The sequence below is a fragment of the Polistes fuscatus genome, unplaced genomic scaffold (genome assembly GCF_010416935.1).
Source record: "Polistes fuscatus isolate 324 unplaced genomic scaffold, CU_Pfus_HIC Scaffold3, whole genome shotgun sequence".
Classification (NCBI taxonomy): Eukaryota; Metazoa; Arthropoda; class Insecta; order Hymenoptera; family Vespidae; genus Polistes; species Polistes fuscatus.
In genome coordinates this window covers 7,460,903-7,487,394 of record NW_025113107.1, presented here as the reverse complement: position 1 = coordinate 7,487,394, position 26,492 = coordinate 7,460,903, and the positions used below count along the sequence as shown (strand labels likewise).

Genomic DNA, 26,492 nt, shown 5'->3' with positions numbered 1-26,492 from the left:
ATGTATTTTACATTACACCGCTTAATTATAATATATATCATTTTATATTTATTTATATATATATATATATATAGGATCTCTCTCACTTTCTCTCGTTTGCTCTTTCGTACGCGTTACCATTCTCTCTATCTTTCTTACTCACACACACACGCTCACTATTTATAGTATTTACAAGTAACAAAGTCAGCAAAATCCGCGTGCACAGCGGCCGAAGGAGAGGCAGGCTGCTCCCTCCGTTCCTGCTCTCCGAGGAAACGAAAGGCTTTAGGGGAATCGTTATCGGCTTAAAGACTATGTACAGGCGCGGGGGAGGAGGGTGAAGGAGTCTGTACCGAGCCGGGTGTACCAGGATTCTGTTGTATGGAATAGGAATTGTTTTGTCGAGAGTGTTGCTGTTGTTGTTGTTGTTGTTGCTGTTGCTGTTGTTGCTGATTGTGATGTTGATGATGTTGATGATGGTGATGGGAGGATGGATTGGAATGATGATGCTGTTGTTGCTGTTGTTGGTGATGGTGTTGATGATGATGAGGATGAGCATTGACGTGATTCTGGATAAGGTTCAAGTTGAGGGGGTAGGATAGGGAGGAGGAGGAGCCCAGGGTCGTTGCGGCAGATGTACTGCAGGCACCGGCTCCGGGCCCCACCGGGCTCAGTGCATGCTCATCCCCGCGTGCGGATGATGGGCCGCCGGTACGGATGTTGCGTGATGATGCGGATGGTGCATTAGAGGCGGGAGATGCGGGTGGTGGGGATGGTGTGCGGTCAGAGACGGCGGGGTCATCTGTATTGGGGTCATGGGTGTTGTCGGCTGATGGCCGAGATTGGTGGTGGTGGTCTGGGAATTGGTGTTGCTGGTGTCCTGGGCCGCCGCTGCCGCCGCCAGCGCCTGCTGCTGAGCCTGCTGTTGCGCCTGAGCCTGCTGCTGCTGCTGCTGCTGCTGCTGCGGCGGCGGTGGCGGCTGCGGCGGCGGCACCGAGCTGGAAGTGGGACTCTGCTGACTCCCGTTGTCCTCGCTGTCGGAGCAGGACTCGGCTGACGAGCTCCCCGCTCCCCCCTTGCCCTTGCTGCCGCTGCTGCTGCTGCTGTGGGTCTTGACGTGCTTCGCGAGATGGTCGCTGCGCATGAACCGCTTGTTGCAGACCGGGCAGGCGAATCTCTTTTCGCCGGTGTGGGTTCGAAGGTGCCGCTGCAACTCATCCGAACGTGTGAACCGCTTGCCACAGAAAAGCCAGTTGCAAACAAACGGTCGCTCACCAGTGTGCCACCGTAAGTGGGCCTTCAGATGGGACGTCTTTCCGTAGACCTTGCCGCAACCAGGTATGTGGCAGCTATGGATGTTCTTCTTCCTGAGGTGTACGCCGGCGGGACCGAGTCTCTCGGCTTCTTGGCAATTAGGACAGTCGCAGGTCGCACGACCGGTGTAACGTCTTTGCGAGCGCGGCGAGGGTGCTTGGCTGACAGCACCGCCACCCACGCCTACGCCGACGCCGGCGCCGCTTCCTTGCGGGCTCCCGGCGCCGGCACCGGCACCGGCACTGGCCGCCGCTGCTGCGTGATGATGGAGCCCGAACCCGGGCGGACCCCCGGGTAGCATAGATTTGTACGTGTCTTGGAGCAGATTGTGCCCGGCGGTAGTGGCCGTAGTGAGCAAGTGATTGCCGGCCAGTGCTAGGCTCGTAGAGTAGTCCGCCGAGTAATTGGCCATTTGCGCGGCATGAACTCCGACGCCGACCGTGCCACTGACGTCTAACCAACCACCGGCGGCCGTGGCACCGTGAACGTCCCACCAACCGTCGCTGGCCTTTATGCCGCCGTGCGTAGCGCCTGGCATCGCGTTGAACGGCCACGACTCGTAAGGGTGTCTACCGTATACGGACCCGAGTGTCGCGCCTTCGACCTTTCCGAGTAGGCTGCTCTGGTGGTGATGAGGATCCCCGGCAGGTTGTGCGCTCGCGGTACCAGGAAAATATAGCTCGCTACCGTATTGCGGCGCCGTTGAAGCGCAAGAAGTGACCGGTGCTCGGGCGTAACCACCGCTCGTACTACCGGCGCTGCTCGTCGCCGTCGGTCTTTGACTTACTCCCGTCGTCGTACACCCCCCTCCACCACCTCCGCCGCCGCCGCCTCCTCCCCCTCCCCCTCCGCCACCGCCCGACGAGTGTTGCGGCGAGCTGCCGCTGCTCTGAGGACTCTTCTTCCATGGATGAAAACCTTTGCCGACCGCCGCGTCTGCCAATGGCGGCGGGCTCTTGCTGCTCAATTTGTTGCATTGCGCCGCCAACATTGCTAGCGGCGTTCCTCGCAATCCCGGATGATCCTGCAACGATCATAGAAAAAAGACAAGGTTAGTCAACGCTCGAAATAATCGACCCTACGTCGATTCTTTACGAATTAGTTACTCGAGACCCAGTCGCGCCGACCGGCCCGCTGTGTTCGCCCATAATCGCACCTAAATCGACTTAAAAAAGAAGCCCAAACTCGAGGGAGTATCTTTTATACCGGCGGGTATATAATGACACTAAATTGGCCCTTCTATGCTAGAAAAGATGAGAAAGTTTGCCGTTGACGATAACATAATTCGACTTAAAAATGATCCCGATGATCGAATATTCCGCACTCTTATGCAAATCATTGTCATAGAAGCTTAGCTCGAATCTGATGTCTCTCGATCAAGACTTTATAAAATCTTCATCCAACCGATATACAGCAGTATATATGTTAAACTGGTAGACCTGACGAGTCAATTAATATCAGAGTCTCGATTTCCAAGAGATTATTTCTATCCCTTGTTCAAAAGTGGAACATGTCGGGGGTCCTCTCTCATTAGCTTTTGGCGACGAACTCGAAAAAGATGGACTCCTCGATCGTCGGAAAGAGGACTACTACGCCGGTTAGCGTGGAATAAGCAGACTTTAGATAATGAACCTCCGGGGCGAATCGAGGAAGCTCATCAAGAGCAGTTTCATGCAAATCATCGTACGGCGAGGAGAAGAAGAAGAAGAAGAAGAAGAACAGTGGGGTCGAAGGACGCAGCGTGGTCCGTCAGTGGCTACCGAAAGGCCGGAGGCTGCAAAGGGTTCCCACTGCTGCCCGTAGATTTGGATATAGAGGAGAGAGTGAGAGAGATAGAAACAGAGTCGCATGAAGAAGGAAAGAGAGAGAAGAGGAGGTAAAGGCAAAGGGTCCGCGGAAGCGGCAGGAAATTAAAGTCTGGCAGGCCGCGCGGCCATTAGCAGCCGGCGCCATCGAGGCGACACGCCCCCACACCGTTCGACCTTGCACCAACACCAAAGAAAGACAACGAATACGCGTATCCATCGAGAATCGAGGTAGAAGAGAGAACGGACCGTTTCGTAGTCACCCTCCTGTCCTGATAGGGTTCACCTACCGAAAAGGACTGGTAACTGGAATGGTACTTTTCCAATCGAAAGGGTAATAACTATGGATTTTCTCAATAATTTTAATTCTACTGGGTGTCAAGGTCATGGTAGCTTAGGGGCCACACGGGAATGATAAGATTTTCACACGGCAGGGTGTATTCCAACGCGTCATCGTCTTTAAGTAAATACACGTATGTTGTTACCACGTTGACGAATGAGAACTCTCGTAAGTAGGAAGATAAAAAGACAGGGTGAGAAAAGCGTTTTACAAAGATCCAACCCTAGAGGTTCGGGCGCTTGCTCATTGCTTCGAGAGTAACTTTCCAAGGGTTGGAAGATAAAATCGTCCCTTCCTTCCTGCTTTTTCCATGGTTCTATGAGGATGAAGCTATGAGAAAGAAAGAGGGAGAGAGGGCAAAATGAGAAAGAGAGTGGGAGCATCTCTCTCTCTCTCTCTCTCTCTGGTGGTGTACGAGCCACGCCCTCTTCAAGCTCGGTGGGTGCAGGTTGTAGGTAGGCTAGAGGTATTGATCCGTCGGAACAATGTGACAGTGGCCTACGGAGACAACGGTGCAGACATCTCTCAATTAGCTTTCAATTTCTTTTCCCCCTTCTTTTCTTTTTCCATTTTTTTGAACTAAATTTTCATACGAATGAAGAAAGAAGAAGAAAACGACGTATCTACATATATATATATATATATATATGCGTTAGAGTTTGAAACGTTTGAAAGCAACATCACTAACTAACTATGGAGAATTAAATAGCAAAGAGCATCATTGATTAGATAGAAGAGATATACCTAGACGACGACGTAGCTTTGCCTATCTCTTTGAGAGTTGCGTTAGCCTAGAGGTCACGCGCTCTATAATTAGCGAGAGTAAGTTAAAACGAAGCTGTTAACCTATGCTCTCTCTCTCCAAGACATCCTTTCGTACTTAGATATTCATCGTTTATCGCGCTTTATAATTTGTGTTCGTTTTATCTTTTATTCTCGTATGCGTTTAACGCGTTATCGATACTACAAGAGAGTTTTCCTTCGAATCAAACGGAATCATAAATTTGATCGATTCCTTAGATAACGAGCATCGGTTTTATATTAGAAGAAGAAGAAGAAAAAGAAAAAAAACTTTCTTCTATTCGTAAAGACAATCGGAAAGGGAGAATAATATATAAGAAAAATATTATAAGGAAGGAAGGAAGGAAGGAAAGAGAGAAAAGAGCAGGAAAGGGGGCTTTAAGGGCAGGAACTTTGCGAAGCGTAAAACATCGAACCTTCGTTGATGCAGAAAAGATCCAATGGCTCGCGCCGTCCTGTCGGCACGGTTGAAAGAGAACCGACATGGGATGGGCTCCTCGGCAGGATCCTTTGTTTTAGCCGCGTGACGTCACGCCCATCGTATCCAGCTAGGACTAATAACGCCTCCAGCCATGCCGCGCATAAATTAAAATCATCGAGGAGACTTTCCTTCCTTCCATCTCGTTTCTCCTAACTTCCAAGAACGATCGGTAAGATCTTCCTAACAAACACCGAAACTTATTTTTACCTAACGCAACTTTAGCTATAACTCTCGTGTATTATATAAAAAAAACTTCTAGGAGGGTTAGAAAATGATGTATTTTCTAGATAAGTTATTGTATTCGTTGGCTTGGTTGATCCTCGAGGGAAAAAAAAAGGACGACAAAGACTTTTTGGTTAGTGTCCTCTGAACCTCGGATGGACATCGATAAATCCAGTGTGAATTTGTGAACCGTACGGAGAAAGGTTCTTGCGCGCGAGTCGTGGTGTTCACTGTGAGCATGGATGCGTGTCGAAACGAGCCGACAGTGTGGCGAATGAGATTCATAGCGCGTCGAAGAAGAGCCATCGTCCTGATTCGTCGACTCACGAGAGAGACTGGACCGAAGGGAAACTTTCGAGACCGTTCGAGACAATGTGCGGAAACGAGAGATTTCATTTTATCGCCAAGAAATCAATGATAACGTTCCAACTGAAATTATCTTTCATCATAATTCTACGCATACATTTTTGGATTTTGTTTGTTTTTTTTCTTTTCATTATGAAATTGATGTGATCAAGAAAAAAAGAAAGAAAGAAAGAAAGAAAGAAAGAGAGTTGTTGGCAAATGAGGGAAATAAAGCACGAGTTAAATCGTGGGCGTTGAAGCATTCTAGCTAAGCAGCTGACAGTCATCGAAGCAGCAGCAGCAGCAACAGCAGCAAGCAGGAGGGTTGCCACGACGGCCGATTGACAAGCGCGAGGGTGCTAACCCGCTAAAACGTAGGGTGACTACATAGCGAAAGCTTGTGGTAAACCACATCCGACGTCTCTGTCAAACCTTATTCGACCCTTTTAACGACTCAACTCGACTCAACTCGGTCAAGCACGGACAAGGTGAGAAAAATTTATCTGCTATTCGATTTAGAATATATTGTCAATGAACAAACGTTAGTTCGAATATTCTATTTGTAATAAGGATAAATAAATAAATAAGTATACTTTTTATATATGGAAAAAAAAGTAATAGGGGGATAAAAGACGATTAGAAAAAAGAGCAGAAAGGATAGGAGAGAATTGGAATAAAACGGGGCTTGGGGAGGATAGAGGAGGAGGGAGAGAATGAGAGAAAAGAACCGAGAGTCCCTTTTCGTCGTTCTTCCGTGGTAATGGAGCTTCCTTCGAATTTAGTCGGCGTTCTTTTTCTGGTTTCCATGTAAAAAAGTGACGGACGTTCTCGAGAGCCATTGACCGGTACCCTGAAGCACCTGCCCGTGATGCGGCATGGGCCAACCTCTCCAAATATATATCCACCTGTACCACAACCTAGTTTTCCTTCTCTATCGATATTCTTTTAGATATATTACCTCGACACGTTTCTATTCTTCTTATCATTCGCTCCACCTTTTATTATCCTTTTCCAGGTTTTTCTTTTTATTTTTAATTTTTTTGCAGTTTAAAAGAAAAATACGTAAATTTTGATATCAATCGAGAATACTTGAAAGATTAGAAAAAATTAACCACTTCCAGTATATATATAAAAGAACGTTTTATTTATATTATCGCGCGTGTGCCCTCGAGGGAAAAATTATTTGTTTATCGGACTATAAGACCAATTATCCTACTCCTTCCAACGAAGAAGAAGAAGAAAAAGTAGAAGAAGAAGAAGGAGAAGGAGAATGCTTTCGATAAGAGAGGACTTTTTTTTATTTTTCTTTTCTCTCTCTTTCTTCATAAGTCTAGGTGGTACCGTGATTGTGGCCAACCGCGAGTAGTAGGTAATAGTCGTGCGGTCTATTCGGCTTTCTTAGATAATTGCTCGGATCGTAAGGAGAAAGAAAGAAACAGAATGAAAAAGAAAAAAACAAAAAAGAGAAAAAAACGCAGAGTGCTTGGCCGTAAACGTCGGCGGCGGCGCCTGGTTCTCTACCTCAACCTTTTGTCACGGGTTTATTTCTATAGACGGCACACATCGACGACGAAAAGTGTGCGTTCTGTTTTATTTTTTCGCTATATAACCTATAGATCCAAATTTTATTCGCCGCGAACACGAACATATGGCGTTCATTCTACGGCAAAATTATATTTCCCTTTCTTTTTTTTCAATTTCATTCGAGAGAGAGAAAGAGAGAGAGAGAGAGACAGTAGAAATGGTTTTCGATTCAATAAAAAAATTAATTTCAAAAGCATTGACCATTCCTGGATGTTGCGTTTGTGGTTGCACCCCGACGAACGAAGGTGCTTTTCGGTTACTATATTTTCTTACCTGGGAATGAATTTGTAAAGGAGCACGCAAGGAATAAAACCCAACGAAAAGTATAACTCAAGGAAGGACGATCGTATTCTCGGGACAAGATGGCGTAGCTATTTCTTGCTGGTGGTAACCCCCGGTCGGTCTTTCTCTTTTAATCTCGCTATGCGACGCCCTTTTGCGACAGGGCCTTTTGACAAATGGATTTTTAAGTCTTCCCCGTCTTCGTCGAATCTTTCGTCGAATTCGATCAGCGATTCTCAACTCGACTATCTATCTATTCATCTATCTATCCGTCTATCTATCTCTCGTTATCTTGATACGCGTATAAACGATTCCTTCGTTTCTTCGACCATATTGAATTATTTCGAATCCATTGAATAGAAATTTACCAAGTATTGATAACAAATGAAAAAAATGATTTTTAAACGATGTTAAACGTTATTTCTCTTCCGACACGATCGATCGAAAAAATTAGACGAAAGAATCACGGGTAAGGAGGAAAGAAGAAAGTTTCGGTGGAAGACGAGATTAATAATCTTATTCATGAGTGACCGCAGGCCGACAGAGTGCGTTAGGAACCTGCGATATAACCTTAGCTAGTTCCCACCAGAAAGAAGCTACCTGTTATCTTCCCCCCTTCTAAATTATGTTTTTTAATTAAATCCATCGCACGAGGGGAGAGAGAGAGAGAGAGAGGACGAAAAGAAGAGAACAGCGGCGAGAAGGGGAGGGGGGAGGTTGGATACACATCGGTCCATCTACCTCGTTTTCTCTCTCTCTCTTTCTCACGGTGTGTTACGAAAGGTCCGATTATATAGCTATAATATATATATATAAACGTACACGTATATCTATTTATACATACGTATGTGTGTATGTATGTGTGCAAGAAAAAGTCTACCAGGGAGCACGAGGATGGCACAAGCATGGCCTCGGGCCAAAACAGGGAGCTATCCAAATTTATTCGGCTATCGGATGAGAGAGAAAGAGAGAGAGAGAGAGAGAGAGAGGTTTCCCCTATACCTACTTGCCTTCTACTTCTTTTTAACCTTCTCCCCCCCCGCCCTACCACTTGATTTCATCTAATTTTGTTTTATTTTCTTTTTGTTTTTTAATTTTTATCCAACGTTTTTCGATCCTTCGACAGATTTCGAAATTACTTTGAAAGACGCGCTAATGATTTCCGGGTAAGAGAATAGGGCGAACTATTAAGGATATTCGAATTACGAAAGTAATCCGAGAACGTGAAAATGAGAGAAGAATGAACGACGATTCTACATTGTCGCGAGGTAGAAACAAAGAGAGAGAAAGAGAGAAAGAAAGAGATAGGAAAAGAAGGATTAGATTACCAATTCATTAGAGCTCATAAATCTGTTACCCAGCTCGGCGTTGAATATTAAAGCGGGTTATTATCGTTCAGTTGGAGTTATAACTCCTGACCAGTTTAAACGGGCAACACCCCTGTTCGACCTTGTGCCAACCTTATGAAAAATAAAATCTATGTGCTATCTTTCCGATAATCCTTGGAGACAAACGGATCCTACTTAGTTACTTCTTATTCGCGAAAGGAAAAAAAAAAAGAAAAAAAGAAAGAAAAAAGAATGAATAATCTTTCCTTAATGATAGATCGTACGTCAAATGAAAAATCCACATAGGAAACACTCGCGTCGTTTTCTCGAAGAGAGTAAATTTAAAAAGGAAGAAGAAAAAAAAACAAAAGGGAAGAGAAAAATTCTCTCGTTTATTCAGCGGGTTCTCGAAGAAAGAAAGAAAGAAAGAAAGAAAGAAAGAAAGAAAAAGTAAAAGAACGAATATGAAGGAGAATGAACGTAAGAGTTAAGAAATAGAAGAAGAAGAAGATGAAAAAGAAAAGTAAATGAAACAAAAAATATAAGAAGAAGAAGAAGAAGAAGAAGACGTTGTACGTCGAAGCCTCGAGTCATCCACCTAATTTTCGTTAATGATCCGTCGTGACGATGGCAAGAAAGCAAAAGTCCGGGAAAGGTATCTCCTTTCGCGTTTTAGTACAAGAGAGACCGGTGTAACGAGTAGTTTTCGTACGAGCAATCGGTTTTCAACAAAAATCGAGGGCCCTTTTTTTTTCAAGACGTTACGTCTTCATTAGGATAATGAGAGCGCTGTAAATCTTCTAAAGAACCGTTCGGTGTACGCTCTCTTCAGATTCTAAAATAGGTGTGTATAAGTATCTACACTCTTTCTCTCTTTCTTCTTCTTCTTCTTCTTCTTCTTCTCTTTCTTTCGAGTATTCAGCAGAAGTAGAAGGACGGAAGCGACTGCATTTGCATGAAGTAATTTAGTGGTACATAAAATTCTGCAGCCAATTAGCGGTAGTGTCCGATCTATCGCCCGGTTAGTCATTTACCACGTTCACTCTACGAACGCTTCTAATTTGGGAAAGGTGACCCCTTTCAAAACTTCTCCCACCCTTTCTCTCTCTCTCCCGTTTTTTTTTTCTATTGCTTTTCCTTTTTTCTTTTTTCTTTTCAGTGTACCTTAAACACCGGTTGACTTCTTTCGTGTTTTTATCGTTTCCCCGTCGGATCCGAATATCGATTTAACATACATTTTTCATTAGTCTAGCCCCCTGTAAACATTAGGAACCTTTGGAAAATCTTACCTCTTCGAAGATTTTATTAGCGTTATTGATAAAATGAATTTGCGATAAATAAACGGTGTCGGATATGTTATAAGAATGATATCAAATCGAATAAAATTATTGCTCGTAATTTATTTAAAAAACGTAGATAATAATAGGGAAATGGGATTTAATCTTGAATTAGTTTAAATCGACTTTTTATATTTTCCTATACATACATCCGTACTTCGAATGTAATGCTACTTATATAATATTTACGTGTACCTATATCTATCTATATATAGGTACTTAGCTACTTTGGTAACATATCCTACAATGTAAGTATATATTATGTACTACTATGTAAGAAAAATCGTAAACGATCGTGTTCGCGAACGAGTGAACCAACGAGACGCACAGGCCCAGATAGAATAAAGGTAGAAGGCGCAAAGTAGAAAACGTCGGGAGCTTCCTATTAGCATATAGACACGGTTGCCTTCCGGCTATGAAGAGAAGCCGGTAGGTAGGCACAAAGAGAGGGATTGGTGTTTATTAACGGCGTATCCTTAGAACGATACACCTCGTCTATTCACTTTGTTCTCGTTAAGATCCTCTAAACTCTCGCATGGTTCTTTGCTCATTGTGTCAGTTTATAAGCCTTCTTGATTATCCCTTTTGTAATATACTTTGTCATTGTAAACAAGAAACACGGATAATCATCACCCACGCTTTCAATATTTTTCAACGTAAATGTCAAACCGTTTTTAAACGATTAACTCCACTCGTCGTCGTTATTTTCTCGTCACTTTTCTGTCCACGACATTTACAAGTGTTGAATATTTTGTTAACGAACATATAGGTACCTAGGTATACGAGTCGTTCCAAGTGATTAATTTTATTCGAATTTAATCGATTTAGAAAAATAAAAGTTCGTTTTAATCATTTCATTTAGGATTTGTTTAGAAAATCGTCACCATATTGATCGTCACCATTCGTAGCCCCACTTGATATTATCAAGGATACGCATCGAAAGTAGGCGGAGTTTTGGTTTATCCTCGAAGTTCGGGTCAAATGAAATAAAAGAAAGAGAAAAGGAGGAAAGGAAGGATTGGAATAGAGGACGTCGTTTGATCGTACGAAAGTTTTATTCGTCCACTAGACCAACCTACCGAAACAAGTCGGAGTCCCGTCCCCGTATATTTGAAATTTTATTGCTTACCTTGCACGGGTGGTCCCGTGCGGCGGCTTTCTTTCAATTACGAACCTCGAACGTGGAATCAACGTGTAAATAGTGCCGACGCGAAGTCAAGCAACGAAATCGTAGGACGATAAATTAACTCGATATTAGCATTTAAACGATCCCAGGGCCCGAAGGATCTCGATCTCGAAGACTACCGATTTGCCGAACGACGAGTCGCCAAACGGAAAAAGAAAGAAAAAGAGAGGAAGATATAGGTACTCTTCATTTCAACGATCAAATCGCTTTCATCAACTCGTAATCAAACCATTCGCCAATATCCTTTCAAATTAGAAAAAGGTAGATTTTATCGTTAATCATAATAAAGATAACACTTTTAAAATGAATTTCACTTCTGAAGCAGCAACGATCTCACCACCGAGGCATCAAAGTAAATCTCTTTCCGCAGTTAAATCTGCGAGCATTATGAAGTTACTACTTGCGTGTTCGAGCTCCCGTAACGATATAAAACAGGCATCATCGTTCGAGTACGTTGGAGCAAAAAAGGTAGTAGTAGTAGTAGTAGTAGTAGTACGAGTTGAGCAGCCGTCGAGCAGCAGCATTGCTGTTATCATAAATTTACTATTTAGTTACGGATGTTTCTGTGAAAATCGGCTTAAAACGAGGAAGAAAGATGGATCATCGATTTCGAACGGTAGGTAATTTTCGCGAATGCTTATGACCAACGTCAATTAGCAGAAGAATCGTACGATTGTTTTTAACGTATTTTCATCTATTCGCTTGGATCTTCTTTGAGGAAAAAAAAGGAAAAGGAAAGGAGAAAAAAAAACGGAAGAAAAATTAAAAACACCATCGGATGTTATTATTATCTTTTTCGAGTAATAATATTTTAGCACGCGTGAAGTTTCTTCTTCGGCATGAAAAGATTCGCGAAGGGGCGAGACGGCGGCTACGTTACGGACGTCAGTGTAAATAATTCATGAAAGGATGCGCACAAAGTCTTCGTTGCTTGAAAAGAGATCGGAAAGGTAGATCGAACGATTCGCCGGTTATTCTACTTGCTCCTACTTTATTTCCTTTCCTCCCACTCCACAAAACTTTTCAGTTAAACAACATCGGGACGACTGTTACCGATTGAAACTCGCATTGTTCGGTTTCCTTTTCCTTCTGTGAATTAGCCCTTCTTTCCATCATTCCTCGTCGTTCCCACATGTTGGAATCATTTTTTTCCATCGATAAGATTATTACTTTGCCAAATTCCATAAATTTTTATCTCCGATCGTTCGATACGATTCAGATAGATCGATACGATTAAAGAACATCCTTGTTTCCTTCTTTTTTTTTCTTATTTTTTTTTTTTTTAACGGCCACGTCTACCTTCGCGAGTATCACCTGTCCAACGTTATTTACTTTCTTGTATTTATGAAATAAGAATCTCTCTCTTGATAAATGTCTACATATTATAACAGTCCAGCGTGCTGGTAATTATGATAATGTACTAGGTTACAAAATTTAAACAAATAATTTTGTTTTATTTCAACGGTACAAGTAATAACGAGATCCAAACGATTAACGCAAAAGTATGTAAGCGTATTAAGAAAAAAAAAAAAAGAAAAAAAAAAGGGGGAGATAGATTGAATGGTATGGAAACGTAAAAGAAATTGCGCGAAGAAAATAAATATTTCAATCATTTTCCTATCATCGAACTTTTATCAACAAATCTTTGCGTTTGCTAAAAAAATAGACGAGGAAATGAGGGAGGAATAAAAAAAAAAAAAAGAAAAAGAAAAATTACGAAAGCTGTACGAAGGTGTATAGAACGATCGAAGAAAGAACGTCAATCGAGAGCACAGCACCACCGGTTACCACGTCTTTACTCTCCCTGATGTTAAACGTCGAGAGCTGCAAGAAAACGAGTTAGAAACGCGTGGAATTTTCTTATCTCCTTCTCTCTCTCTCTCTCTCTATCAACGAAGAAGAAACAACGTTGTCGTACAACAAGCCCTACGAGGGCTATATAATTATAAGGTATCTTATTGCGAGTGTGTAAGAAAGGTTCTTCGTTGGATCTTCCCCGATCCACATTACAGGATCGAGTAGGACACACAAATCGATCGATACGATCGCCGAGAAGTCGAGAAGCAGGTAGAAAAAGAAAGAAAAGAAGAGAGAGAGAGAGAGAGATTCGTTTACACCTGCCTCGACTTTCGATCCCTTCGATATATCGATTTCGATATGAAAAATGTAGCCGTTACATTACTTGTTAAAGATATTACAAAATTATTTGTCGAAACCCGTATACTTTTTCATCAAATTCAAAAAAAAAAAAGGAAACTACGCATAACTTCGATCGAGAAATTTTGTTCGTTATCACTTTTAGATAAATTTAAATTTGATTTAATCGATAATTACTATCGGTGTCATTAATTTTCTGTTTATTAGTTTTATTTATGATTGCTATAATAATCAACGAAATGTGCACAATATATTTTTCTATCATTAGATATATATATACTCGTTCGTGTGCGATGAGACCTTTACCAGGCTCGGTTAAAATCTGTTTTTTTTTTTTGTATCACCTTTACATTTACATAGATCTTTCCCACGAGTTAATAAATTGAATAGAAACCGAGTATAGATCGCAAACGTTGTCTGTCAATCATTCGTAGGTCTACGAATAGAATCGGACATTTCGTTCCGTTGTCTGATTGAATTTTTAATCGTTTATACTAGGGCTTATTATAAACAATATGAAATCACTTTGTAATAACTGGTTTCGATCCTCGACTCGTTTAATATTCATTAATAGTAATTTTCATTTCTAATCGAAATTTACAATCATTCCAATTACAATGCTCGACTCGATAAACACATAGGAGGAGGAGGAGGAGGAGGAGGGGAAAGAAAGATTGTAAAAGTTTCAAGATGTTTTATCTTCCACGGATCGGAAATTCATCTTAAGGGTCGTCGTCGATCGTCGAGTTAGTTGCACGGAGAAGCCTGTTTAAATCGGGTAAGAAAAATATTGTAACGGCGAGAGGAAGCAATTTAAAGGCATCGGCGTTATACGAGTAAGAAAGGGAGAGAGAGTAGGTCGAGAAATGTTCGCGTTTACGCGTGGCTTGTAAGGAGGGAGAGAGAGAGAGAGAGAGAGAGAGTTGTAATCCTCCTCCGTGGTCTTCTTAGGGCCGCCTTTTCCTCTCAACTGTACTCGCGGTACCCTCCTGATGGCGCCGCGGTAACAAACTGCTACTAAATCATCTTTGGCAGACCGTGAACCCGTTCATCTCGAAGACCGGCGGACGCAGGTGTTGGCTAAAGCGGCCTCAACGAGTCAAGAAGGAAGAAGAAGAAATAGAATAAGAAGCAAAAGCAGAAGAAGAAGAAGAAGAAGAAGAAGAATAAGAATAAAAAGGAGAAGGAGGATCCAATCTCGGACGTGCCGCACCGATGTTATAATATTCCGAAGGAATAAGTAAACGATTACCAGAGCGTGCTGCGGTCTTTCGTGGAAGAGAAGAAGGCTCTCATGCTGAAAGACTCAAACTTTTCTAACGACTTCATTTTAACGCCTCCTCCTTCTACTTTCCTCGATAGGTGCTAATTTAAATCATCGTTCTTTCCTTTTTCCATCTCCTTTCGCGCTGTGTGTATTTTATTCCCTTTTATCGTCTCTTGATTTAAATTTAACGAGACATTGAACGATCGCGTTCGACGTCGTTCTTCGAGTTACTTCGGAAACGGATCGTCGTCCGATCTTCGATAGGATCTCGTATCGTTAAATTAGAATTTGTCGATTCGGGGAATAAGAAGAGGAGAGGGGGAATGTCGAGGGTAGAAGAAGCACGTGGCATCGATACCTAGACGTCGAAACGCCAGACCCACCCCCGCCCTCCCCCAAACTTCCACCTCCGGCGAATGGAAAACAAAGGATGCGTTTGCACCGATCACGTAACGAGACGGAAAGTATAGCTTCGAGCACAACTATGAATTATACGCGCCGCGATTATAGGTATTACGCGCATGTACCGACCGTAAACGGTTGTACGTTGGGTAGAGTTCGCTAAAGAGGACCACGAGTTGCTTTTGCTTCGATTATTTTCTTGCTTTTCTTGATAAACTTATAGTAATACTTGACAGTTGATACGCTCGTTCACGATAAATACTACATCCATTTCCAAAAAAGAAAAGAAAAATAAAGCGAGGAAAGTTCATTTCGGAACTTTTTTTTTCTTTCTTTTTTTTTTTTTTATTATCGAAGAGTAAACTTTGTATAACATATACAAAGTGTAATAGTATATTTCTTTTTCTTTTTTGCAACACAGTGCACGTAGGTAATTACTGTTTCTTGCGTTAAGATCACGACAAGGTGGCCGAAGGTTTGCAACTTTTTCGATAATGGTTAAAGATAAAGGGAAGATGATAAAGTGTAAGTGAGAACCCTGCGAAAATCGTCGAGGTAGACGATTATCACTCGTTCGACGTACGCCAGCCGTATCGCTCTCGCTTGTCTCGACCAAATTGGTTCGCGTGTCTTCCGGCCGAACCTCGTGGAATTTATGGCTTCATCGTGCTTTTCCATCTTATGTCGTTACCCTCGAAGTCCTATCTACACTGCGTTACGCGCAAACGATTGATCATTCGCACAACTAATATTTAATATATGTATATGTTATAATCAATCTACGTAATCCAGACATTCTATACATTGTCCGGAGAACGTTCACTAAGATTGGACAATGTATAATTTATAGTATGAGAGGTTTTTAGGCAGCCCGTTTAACTGAGACCTGTTAAACCGCCAAGTTATCTTCTGGGTAGAATGGAATCCTGAACGAAATTAATCTGACATATGTTATCTCAAAAATTTGCGCCCGAGTTGTCTTTGAAAGATTTTTCTCCTGTCGTAACGAAAAAAAAAAAGAAAAAAAAAAAAGAAAAAAATAGTTACGTCAGGATTCTCTCTTTACGTACGCGAAATAAATAAAAGTGTTACTTTTTTACTAAAGGAATGTAATGCGGAAGACTGAAAAATTCAGAGCGTATCATGCCGAGGGGTGCAAATTTTTGTCATGATTTTTTCAGTGTTGCGTCAGGATTTTGTAAGGGTTTCAATCGGATTGAAACGAGTATTTTGCTCGTAGTAGGCGACATCCACACCCCCTCATTTTCTTTCTTAGAACATTCAAGCTATAACCTTCTGGGCATTTTATAAATTGACACGTAATACATATATCTTTTCCCATACAACGAAATATATAGGAAAATAATTCCTATCCTACAGATTGCAGATATTTGTACTTACATACTTACATAGATGTCGGTATTAGTCATTGAAAATTATACTTTAAAGAGCTCGTAAATAAGTGAGCAATGCAATTCGATCAGTGTGCGTGTATGTGTGTGTGTATGTAATGCTTCAGATCATTGCAATTCGCAAAGTGAATGTGGGATCGTAGTTTACTAGATAGGAAAAATGGTTCTTGCGTTTTTTTTCTCCCGCCGAGAATTCGTTCATATTCCGACGAATGAAATATTATCTTATTATGTTGTAATAAGAATTAATACCTTAGAAAATTTCCTAATTTAATTAATAAATTTTCTATATAGGTAAAACCCTCGTAGATTTAAGTAGAATTGGCAAATTGAATAACGACGATCTTCTTAATTCGATTTGGAGACCATGTTCGTGTGTATGTTGGATCGGTTTATCAGATCGTTGCTATTGAATCAGTCCATTAGTAGTCCATCTGAACCCCTCACGCTAGAAGTATACCTCCCTTATACTCTCTCTCTCTTTCTTTATTTTTCTATTCACCAGACATGTTTCCTCGTCGCAAATTCACCCTCTTCGACCATCGCGATTGGTTTTACGCGCAGATCTCTGCAACAGACTGTGACATATTAGGTTATCCCCCGAGGATATCATCCCTGTCTAAGAGACCCATAAAGAGGGTGACTCTACGAGTAAATTTATTGTTTCGCAATATTTAGTGGCCGAACAAGCCGTGGGAGCAAACGTCGTCGTCCTTTACGAACTTTCCCAATGCACTTTAACCAACCAACTTGATGTTTGATTAACAAATTCAATGAAATGAAATGAAATTAAAAACGAGTTTATCTATTTTTGTTTAACCATGGTGAACCGAATCGTTGTCGGGAAAATGAAACGATGACGATCGCAACTGGTCAAGAAAAAGATCAAAATATATATCTCCAAAAATTCGATTAAAACGTGTTCGAAAAAGAATTTTTGCCGAACAATAAAGTCCAGGATGCGACGGTGCTGCAAAGAGAGTCCGGCAAAGAGAACCTGGGCAACGCTTTTTCGGAGAATTTATGGCCCCTCTTTATCGACATGAAATTCGGAACGGGGAAAAGCCGCTCTCCATAAAAATTCATAGCTTGCGTAAACGTCTCTTCGCTTCTCGGCCACACTTGACAAACTGCGGTCTATCCCTGTGTTTCACGAAATATCGATCTTTCCGCGCTATATATATGTAACATATATATGCATATAAATATATATCAAAGAAGTAATATTTTTATTTGCGTTCATCGGAAAAATAAATAAAAAACAGTTAAACGAATAAAATAAGAAAATAATAAGAATGATCGAATCATTTCGTTATATTAATTCTCAATAATCAATATCGTAAAATTATATATATATATATAAATTAATCGAATAAAACGATGATGATAATATTGAAATGAAATCCGATCGTGTTAAGATGATACGGCGCTTCTTATGTAACATATTGCAAGAACTTAAATGAATCGTATAAAAGAGGAGAGGAAGGCGCGAGTTCGTTCGAGAAAGAGAACTTAACCGCGTGACGTGTAAAAAAATAAAGAAAAATAGGAAAGGAAATAAGGTGAAACGAGAACGTAACGCGTAGATTTATATACGCGGCTTAGTTAGATATTATGATAACTTATGAATGAGTTCGTGAAAGCAAACGTCGAGCAAACGCCACACACACATACACAAAACATGTTTCGATAATTTTCCTATCGTCTAACGAAGCATTCGATAGCTTACGAAGGCTAACGGGACCAACGCGAATTTTAACGACGCGTTTCTCTGCCGCCGCCACCACCACCACCACCACCAACAACAACGAAACTGGATAATTCCTTGCCTCGGGCTGAAATATAAAAAACGATAAGAAACGAAATAATGAGAATGAAAAAATAAGAAAAAGAAAGAACGAGTCACAGGGAAATGCAAATTATCCGCTTTCGCGCTCGTGCCTTTTTTTTCCCCTCCTTCTCCCCCCCCTCCTCTCTCTACTTTTACAATCGAGAAACACGGCTACCGCGAATAAATCAACGAGAGATAGGAATTTTTCACGATTCCGTTACCCTAGGAGCCGTACCTATATACGTAACTATATATATATAGGTATATATACCTACGCGATCGATTTCATCGACGTCGATATGATTTACGCGATAATCGATTAAACTGCTTGTGCCTTTAAGCTTACAACCCAGGCAAACTTCCTATTCGTCGTTGATCGGTTCGCTTTTGCAAACGAGTTTTCGCGGTCGATCAAGGCCGTCGACCACGGTATAAAGAATAAACGGATATCTTTGGGTTCGCGTGTAAAGAAATATTCTGCAGCAGCAGCAGCAGCAGCAGCAGCTTTCTTCGATTCGAATAAGATGGAGAAGAAAAAAAAAATGGGCGCGTTACGCAAGGGTCCTTCGAAGAAACGTGTAAAAGTTAGCTAGGTGGATAGAGATAGTCGTCTACTCGTAAAAATACTCGCTGTTCTCGGACCCGTACGGAAAAACAACTCGAACTCGAGCAGTTCAGTTCCACGGAGTAAATTTAATATCGATTCCGCTGCATTCCGGTGTAAACATGGCTCGCAATTATCCCAACCATTATTTGAAACTCTTTGGTTCCTCCTTTACTTCGCGAGGCACACGCAACACGATCGGCCCCTCCTCCTTTTTCCTCTTATTTTTTATTTTTATTCTCATTCTCATTCTTATTCTTATTCTTCTCTCCTCCTCTCTTATTCTTGTATTCTTTTTATTTTCTTGCCAAACAGATAGGTTGCGCAAGGTGCACGAGAAGATGAAGAAAAAGAAAAAGAAGAAGAATAAGAGGCAAATAAATATTTAAGGAAAGAAAAATAAGGAAAAATGTGAAAGCACCGAGCATATGTGTGCATCTGCACACAATCTGCATCATGAAAATCGCGGCCAAACTCTTGACGTGCCTTGGTTGATATGCCGGAAGTTTTTGCCAAGAGAATCCTGGAAGGGTTCGTTGCTCCCCTCCTACCACGTACGTGGTATTACCGTGTGAGAAATGCCGAGATCTTTCTCTTTTCTCGTGTTTCTCAAACGTTCGCGTGCCGATCGACTTCCTTTGTCACCTTAAGAATTACGTTGACTCGTCGTATTTACGGTCTCCACTCTCGTGAGAGAGAGAGAGAGAGAGAGTAAAACTTTTATATTTTCCTTACAACAACAACAACAACAACAACAGCAGCAACAGCAACAACAAAAAGTACGAGAGAGAATTTCGGAGCCATCGGTTGAGAAAAAAGTACAACCATAAAAAAATAAAAAAGAAAAGAAGAAGAAGAAGAAGGTGATGAGGACGCAATGTCGGTGAACATGATCGGTCAGATAAATCATTGGAACTTCTCGTAGCGAAGAGAGCAAGCCTAGGTATATACTGTTTTGGTTCGGTCACCGCAGGAGGTTGGCACCCCTGCGGAGAATCCCTGCCACGCTGGCACGCTTCTTTCTCTCCACGTTGAAGAAAGGTGTTCGTGGGCTGGCCACGGTGCTCCGAGTATTGTCCATCTCATTCTCGATTACTATTCAGATACCAATATCATTCATTGTCGAATAAACGAGAGGATCTAAATACTTCGAGGACTAGTCTAGACTCGGTAGGACATTTAAAGGTTCGTCAAAGAAGTCTCATCTCGAATTAGATATTATTAGCTTGGATGGATTTACATGCACAAAGAAAACGTAGTTAGCCTGTTCCGTGTAATTCGAGAAAAGAGACTCGTTAATAATCGTTTTCCACTTTACTCGAACGTGGGTTGCACGCCCGGAGGTGTCGAACCGATCGTCTATCGTTCGCTCTTTTCCCATGATGGCCCCTCGAATGACGCTGACTCGCGATGATACGTCACGATAATGGCTGGTAATTCGACGTACCATCGCTAAAGAAAAGAAAAAGACCGAGAAAGAGAAGAAGATACTGATCCTGCAAAGAATATTGTTTACAGCATTAAGCGAGAAAGAGAGAGAGAGTTCTTCTCCTAGCTTTTCAATTATCGAACCTCCAAGCGATATGATGATGGCCTGATGCAGGAAGGCACGTATAACTCGCTGCTACAGGCCGTCACACGCGCCTAGTAAATCCACATGCAGTCCTGTATCTATCAAATTACAGCTTCTCGATCTTCTTCGTAGTAGTAGTAGTAGTATATGAGCTTTTATTTTTATTTTTTTTGTTTTTCGAAGTTATACTTCTTGTTTGTTTTTCTTTTTTTAATATTTGCGAAAATCGATTAATTCGATAAACGAACATTTTCTATCGCATGATTACATTTATTGGTCAACGTTATGCGGTTTTGTATTCATCGAATTTCGTATATATTAAAATTTGATTCATTTCTATTTTTCTTCTTTTTCTTCTTCTTCTTCTTCTTCTTCTTAAGAGAAAAAAACTTCTTTTTATATATATTTGCTGAAAAATAATGAATTATATTTAAAGAACGTTATATCAACGATGTACCATGATTTTGAGTTTGCATCATCGAAAAGAGAGATACAGGGCATTGACCATCGAGCAGATCATGGTCCCTTTACGTATTGTTCGCTGAATAATTTCGCTCGCGACGATACGTCGGTATAATGACCGATAATTTCGCTCGTGCGTGCAACGAGAACATCGACGTGCACGATGATGATGAAGTCGAGAAAGAGAAATAAAAGAGAAAGAGGGATAGAACTTGGCTTTTCAATTATCGAACTATCGAGACAGACAGACAGAAAGAAAGAAAGAGAGAGAGAGAGAGACGATTTGTAAGTAGTAGTAACTGTGTACGTTAGTAAATAAGAAGCATATGCCTTGGCCATTTTACGCCAACTAAAATTACTCGACGAATTTTCTTGTTTAAATATAGTATAATAATAATAATAAAACTCTTTTTCGTTCAATAATTGAAAAGAGAGAGAGAGAGAGAGCATACTTTGTTCTTTTTATTTTTTTATTTTTTCGTAAAAAAAAAGAAACGGTTCTAATTTGTGAGAAAAATTTCCATATAATATTTCTCTGGGAGGTTATTATTATTTTTAAGAGAGAAGGTCAAACGATGTCAAGAACTATTAGGTAATTTGAACGAAAATATTACTTTTCCTAAGATTCATTGTCACGAACCTAACTTCGTTTTATGAATTCTTAATAATCCGTCAAAAGTGATAAGGCATTTTTGTGTAGGCAAAAAGATGTCGTTAGAAGTGAACATTAAATACCGGTCGATCGAACAAAATCGATAGGTCGGAATTGTATTTATTGGATTTCATAGAAAAAGTGACGAGCTATACTCCGAAAGTAGACAGTTCTTAGGAACGATCAATCATACCTAAAAACGGTTTTCCAAGGGTAAACCGTTTCAGGAATAATGGCAGCCATGTTGTCACATCGTAGAACATCTGCCAGTTGTCGAATTCCAATCTACAGATATATATTATACGAAACGAGTAAAATATACTAACAATGAGAACGAGAAGTAGCGAGTTTTCGAAAATGTTGTAGATCGTCGTATTAAGTATCTTAATGAATATAATATTACAATTTTATCGCAGCTTTTCCCTTTTCGTATTTGCAGATAAATATCTTTTTATTTGGTATTTCACTTTACACGCGTTGATGTGTCGTATAAAGGTAGCAAATTATCGAAAGGAAGAAAATTTATCGTAGATTTATTCACAACGGTGATAAAGGAAGAAAGAGAGAGAGAGAGTAAAGGACTCGTAAAATTGTCGACGATTATAAAACGATTTCCAACGAGCTCGCACGAGTAGCCATAACCGCTGGGAATTTTGTAACTTGCAATTTACATCAGAGAATCCTTGCGGTTTTGATCACACACGAGCTTTCCCAACGAGACCACATCGTTTTTCGCACGTTCATGAAGAAGTATCATAAACGTTTACGAGGAGAGGGATATTATCGTCATAACTTTTCCTCCTTTTTTCTCTCTCTCGTTCTCTCTTTTTTTTTTCACCCACCTTCTTAATATTTATATTACATATGAGACTATTAAAAAATTCGGAGAAATCAAGAAATTCGTTGGAACAGTCGTAGTAATAGTAGTAGTAGTAATAATAGTAGTAGTAATAGTAGTAGTAGGAGCCTTTGGGGTAAATTCGTTGTTTCGTGCGATCCTCGAGCGGAGAGGGGAAAAGAAAAAAAAATAAGGAAAAAAATTAAAAAAAAAAAAGACTGAAAGAAGAATTGCGTGTTTTTTTTTTTCGGGAGATTACGGTCGGTTTAAGGAAATAACGTCCAGTCTCCTCTCTTCTAGGATAGCCAGGCAGTCCCTCCCCTCCCCCTCTTTCGTCCCCCGTCTCTTTTCCTTTCCACAGAAAGAGAACAAATTAGGATGGCATTTTCGTTGAAGCATCCGGTGGTGCTCCAGGTAAAGCCTCTTAAAAGTCTCTCATAAAAAGCCCTCTCCTTGTTGCTCGCTCTCTTCTACCTTTTTTCTTCTATTTCGTTGTAACCATGAAGAAGGGTCTAAAGGAAGCATTTCTGCGACAGATTCCCAGTTCGCAGTCTATTGTTATCCTTGAAAATGTCAACGGTGGCGATTCCTCGAGAAAAGACTTTTTCTTCTTTTCACCCCTACACGAGGAATCGGATTATCGGATTTTCCGATCGTTAAAGTGAAGTGGATCGACGGTGTAAAAGAAGAAAACCGGAAAACGATGTCATACAAATGTTCTCTTATGAGTTTGACAGGTGTAACTGCGCATCGAGGTGGGTATTAAATATCATCGACTACATTACACACTGTGTTGAGCGAATACGAGAGAACCGTTCTTTTTAACTTCTTTAAAAGTCAACTTATTGATTATCAAGATCAAGACGACAGTTAACGGAAGACAAGTTTGTTAATAATTTCTTGGTTCGATTTTCTTACGTGTATAATATAAAATAATTAAACGAGGAAAGGAAAACGAAAGAGATAGAAACAGGTATATATATATATATGAAACGTTTTAGTTAGAATAAGAAAGAAAGAGACAGATAGATATACCTATATATTATGTCAATAAATAAAAAGCGAAGGTGCTACAAGTTTGCTTCGTGAATTAATGAAAATCGTTCGGAGAATAAGAAGAGTTCGTAGATCGATTTATATTAGTATTACATAGATACGAAGGGAATTAACTATTGACGCGTTATCGAAATCATTTTAAATATAAAAAAGAAATTTAGGTCGACGGTTCGATCCGTAAAAAGAAAAAAAAAAGCGGAAAAAAGAAAAATAAAGAAAGAACGAAGCTAGCGAATCAAGGAAAAACAACGTGAGAAAATGATCACCACCGAAAAAACTTCGATAAAGAAATCGCCCCCCTCCCCCCGCCCCGAAAAAAAAAGAACTAAGGTCTTTCGTACATGACGTAGAGTATCTTCGCACGTATCTTCCCATTGGTTAGGATCCTAGAGGAAGTAAGCATCGTGTTTCTTCCTACCCACGCATTCTGTCAAGTGGATCCTCTTCGGAGCACAAAGAAAATCAGACAAATAATTGGCTCCTCGGGTGCACAGGTAGACAGGGAGGAGACAGCCCTGTTCGTTTCATTCTTGAGAACCTTGCGCAAGGACTATTGTGTCGAAGGACACTCGATACATTCGACACTCGAATGCTTTCTAGAAAGGAGGAGAGAAAGGAAAAATCTTGTTTTTTCTTTTTTCTGTCAACGTATATCCAAACAATTTTCTAACTGTAATGGTGTTGTTATTATTGTATTTCTATATCACGAAAATATATTATTTTTATCGTGCGGCATCATTACTTTTTCGTAACTGTAATTTTAATTAAAATTTGTAATGTATGCATGTAACGCGTAACGCATGTGTCTTTATCAAGGTCGCGTGCTAGTAATACCTTTTTTTCAAATTTAATATGAGAGAGAGAGAGAGAGAGAGAGTGAGAGAAATATGGACAAAGCAAAAGAAAAAACAGATTTCTGGTTACATTAATAAATATACTTCGCCTTTCACATCGGTGTCTACGGATTTAATTACTTTTTTAGGTCGACTCGTAAATCATACCGACGGGAGTGCGTTCTTCCTGCCGAGTCATAAAATAAAGAGTTCAAGCTAAGAGACGTAGAGAAACAACTTGAACACGTGTCGTCGAGTTGGAAAAGGATCCAATATTATTGCCCACTCGATTCGTGGTCGAGAAAAGGAGAACGATGAGAGGAAGAGGAGGAGGAGGAGAGAAAAAAAAGAAACAGATGAAAGAGAAGAAGTCTTCAAGAATTACCGGTCCTGTCAAAACAGGTTGGATTATCCTGAATGATCCTGGATTTTGATTGGAGGATTTGCTCAATAATGATCCTTCCTTTATGCTACTTTTTGCTGAATATTTATAGAAAAGTATACATTTTGGAAAGCAATTCATCCGACGATATTCAAGGAAAATAATTTTTAACATACTAACAAAATAGGTTTCGTTATTTTATTTCAGGTAGTAATATAATACTTTTGATCGTGAAATTCTTTGAAATTTTCCAACGAAAAAGAGAAAAGAGAAAATAAAAGAACTTTAGATTATATCTATATCTATAGAGAATATTGATGGTAGATTTAAAGGTAGCAGATGAGATTGGTTAAGAGATGAACGAAGGGAGTCAAAGATGGGAGTTATCTCGTACCTTTAGATGCTTTGAAAGGTGTGACACCTTTCAAAATGGCCACTAATTTGTTCTACAGACAAGATCTCCGATCGACGACGACCCTTCGGTTAAGATACCGTCGAAAGGCGACGGTAGCGGTTGATCTTCAAAATCGATCTTTCTTCTCTACCTGCTGGTAAAGTAGGATTGAGATCCCTCTGTATGAAAGAAAGTAGAAACGATCTATCGATCTAAAGTGAAAGACGTTTGGAAAGAAAATCTTTTTTCCTTTATCTTCTTTTTATAGAATTCTACCGTTCTCATTTCCTAGCCTAGTTACACTTATGAATAAAGAAATAGACGAGTCACTTAGTTAATAATATTCGAGTGGGATAGTAGGTACCTTCGTTCTCTAGATAATCGAATTGTCGGTAGTAATGTAAAGACATCGAACGAAGAGGAAGAAGAAGAAGAAGAAAAATGCTCGGCGTGAGACTACTACTCACCACATGTCCATGAGCTGGTGACTTGGCGATGGATTGCAGCTGCGGATAAAGTTGACCAGCCGCGGCTGGTGTCATGTCGGTCAGCATGTCGTTAGGTCCCTCGACACTTGGACCGTAGATTTAAGCGATTCTTTAATTCACCAGAACGCGTTGAGTCTTTTTTCCCTCTCTTTCTCTTATTTTGTAATAAAAAAAAAGAAAAAGGAAAAAAAGGTCGTGTTGTCTTTCTGCTGCTGCGCTCGCGTTTCTTCTTTTTTCTTTTTCTTTTTTTTTGGACGAAAAAGGTCAACACACAGCACACGAGATCACGACGACGACGAAAGAACAACAACGACGGCAAAAGCCGAAGAACGATCGAACAGGGTTAGATACTTCTTCTTTACTCTGCGTGATTCGGCACGGGCTGAAGGATCGGAATGCGTGTGTACCGTCGGAAAAAAAGCTTGACTGGAGCTGGATGAAGGAACCGGTTAACGTGGTTCCCGCTCTTCGCCCCGTGAGAGACTGCCGGCCAACCGAACGGCTTTCCCCGATCAGAACCGGGGGAATGGTGCACGTCACAGGAGGTAGAGTAGGTTGGTGAGTAGGTTGGTGAGTAGGTTGGCAAGTTGGCTCCGGGGGTGCCCCGGGCGAGGACGCGGTAGGCGTTCCAAAGAAACTAGAGCCCGGCCGAATGGGCGGTACTCGAGGTTAGTCGAGTCCGCGCCCATGTGCGTGAACAGGCCCCGCCTATTTACAGGCTTATCTTAAATTCGACTCGATTCTATCCCCACCCCTAAACTCTAGGAAAGCTCCCTACTCCTAAACATCGGGCCAACCTCTTTCCATCTCCCTCGGGCCAAGCCGAGCCCTCTCGTGTTCTTTCTCGCACGAACGAACCGATTTATTCGTGACATGCGCGCGCATACTCCTCGAGCCGCCGTCACCGTTGCGTGTGTTCGTCGTCGCTTTTTAAGGGAAGGGAAAAGATAGGAAGGGAAGAGAATGGAAGGAGCACGCGCGACGAACACTCTCTCCCCCCCCTCTGCTATCTTTCTCTCTTTCTCTCTGTATCTCTTCTCTTGCGTTTTTCGCTCCCGGCTTGTTCGATCGAATCCTCTCCTTCTTCTTCGTCATTCCTTAGTTCGCGGGGACCAAACCACTCTCTGTGACCCGGAG

General features: G+C 41.1%; 1 protein-coding gene across 1 annotated transcript; it reads right to left on the bottom strand.

The window, feature by feature from the left end:
- Positions 1-83: 83 nt before the first annotated feature.
- Positions 84-25,859, bottom strand: LOC122519864 (transcription factor Sp9-like). The gene is made up of 3 exons (XM_043639618.1): positions 25,335-25,859; positions 1,255-2,317; positions 84-1,186 (listed from the first exon to the last, which is right to left on the bottom strand). The coding sequence occupies exons 1-3, from the start codon at positions 25,419-25,421 to the stop codon at positions 285-287; spliced, it is 2,052 nt and encodes a 683-aa protein (XP_043495553.1). The 5' UTR covers positions 25,422-25,859; the 3' UTR covers positions 84-284.
- Positions 25,860-26,492: the final 633 nt, after the last annotated feature.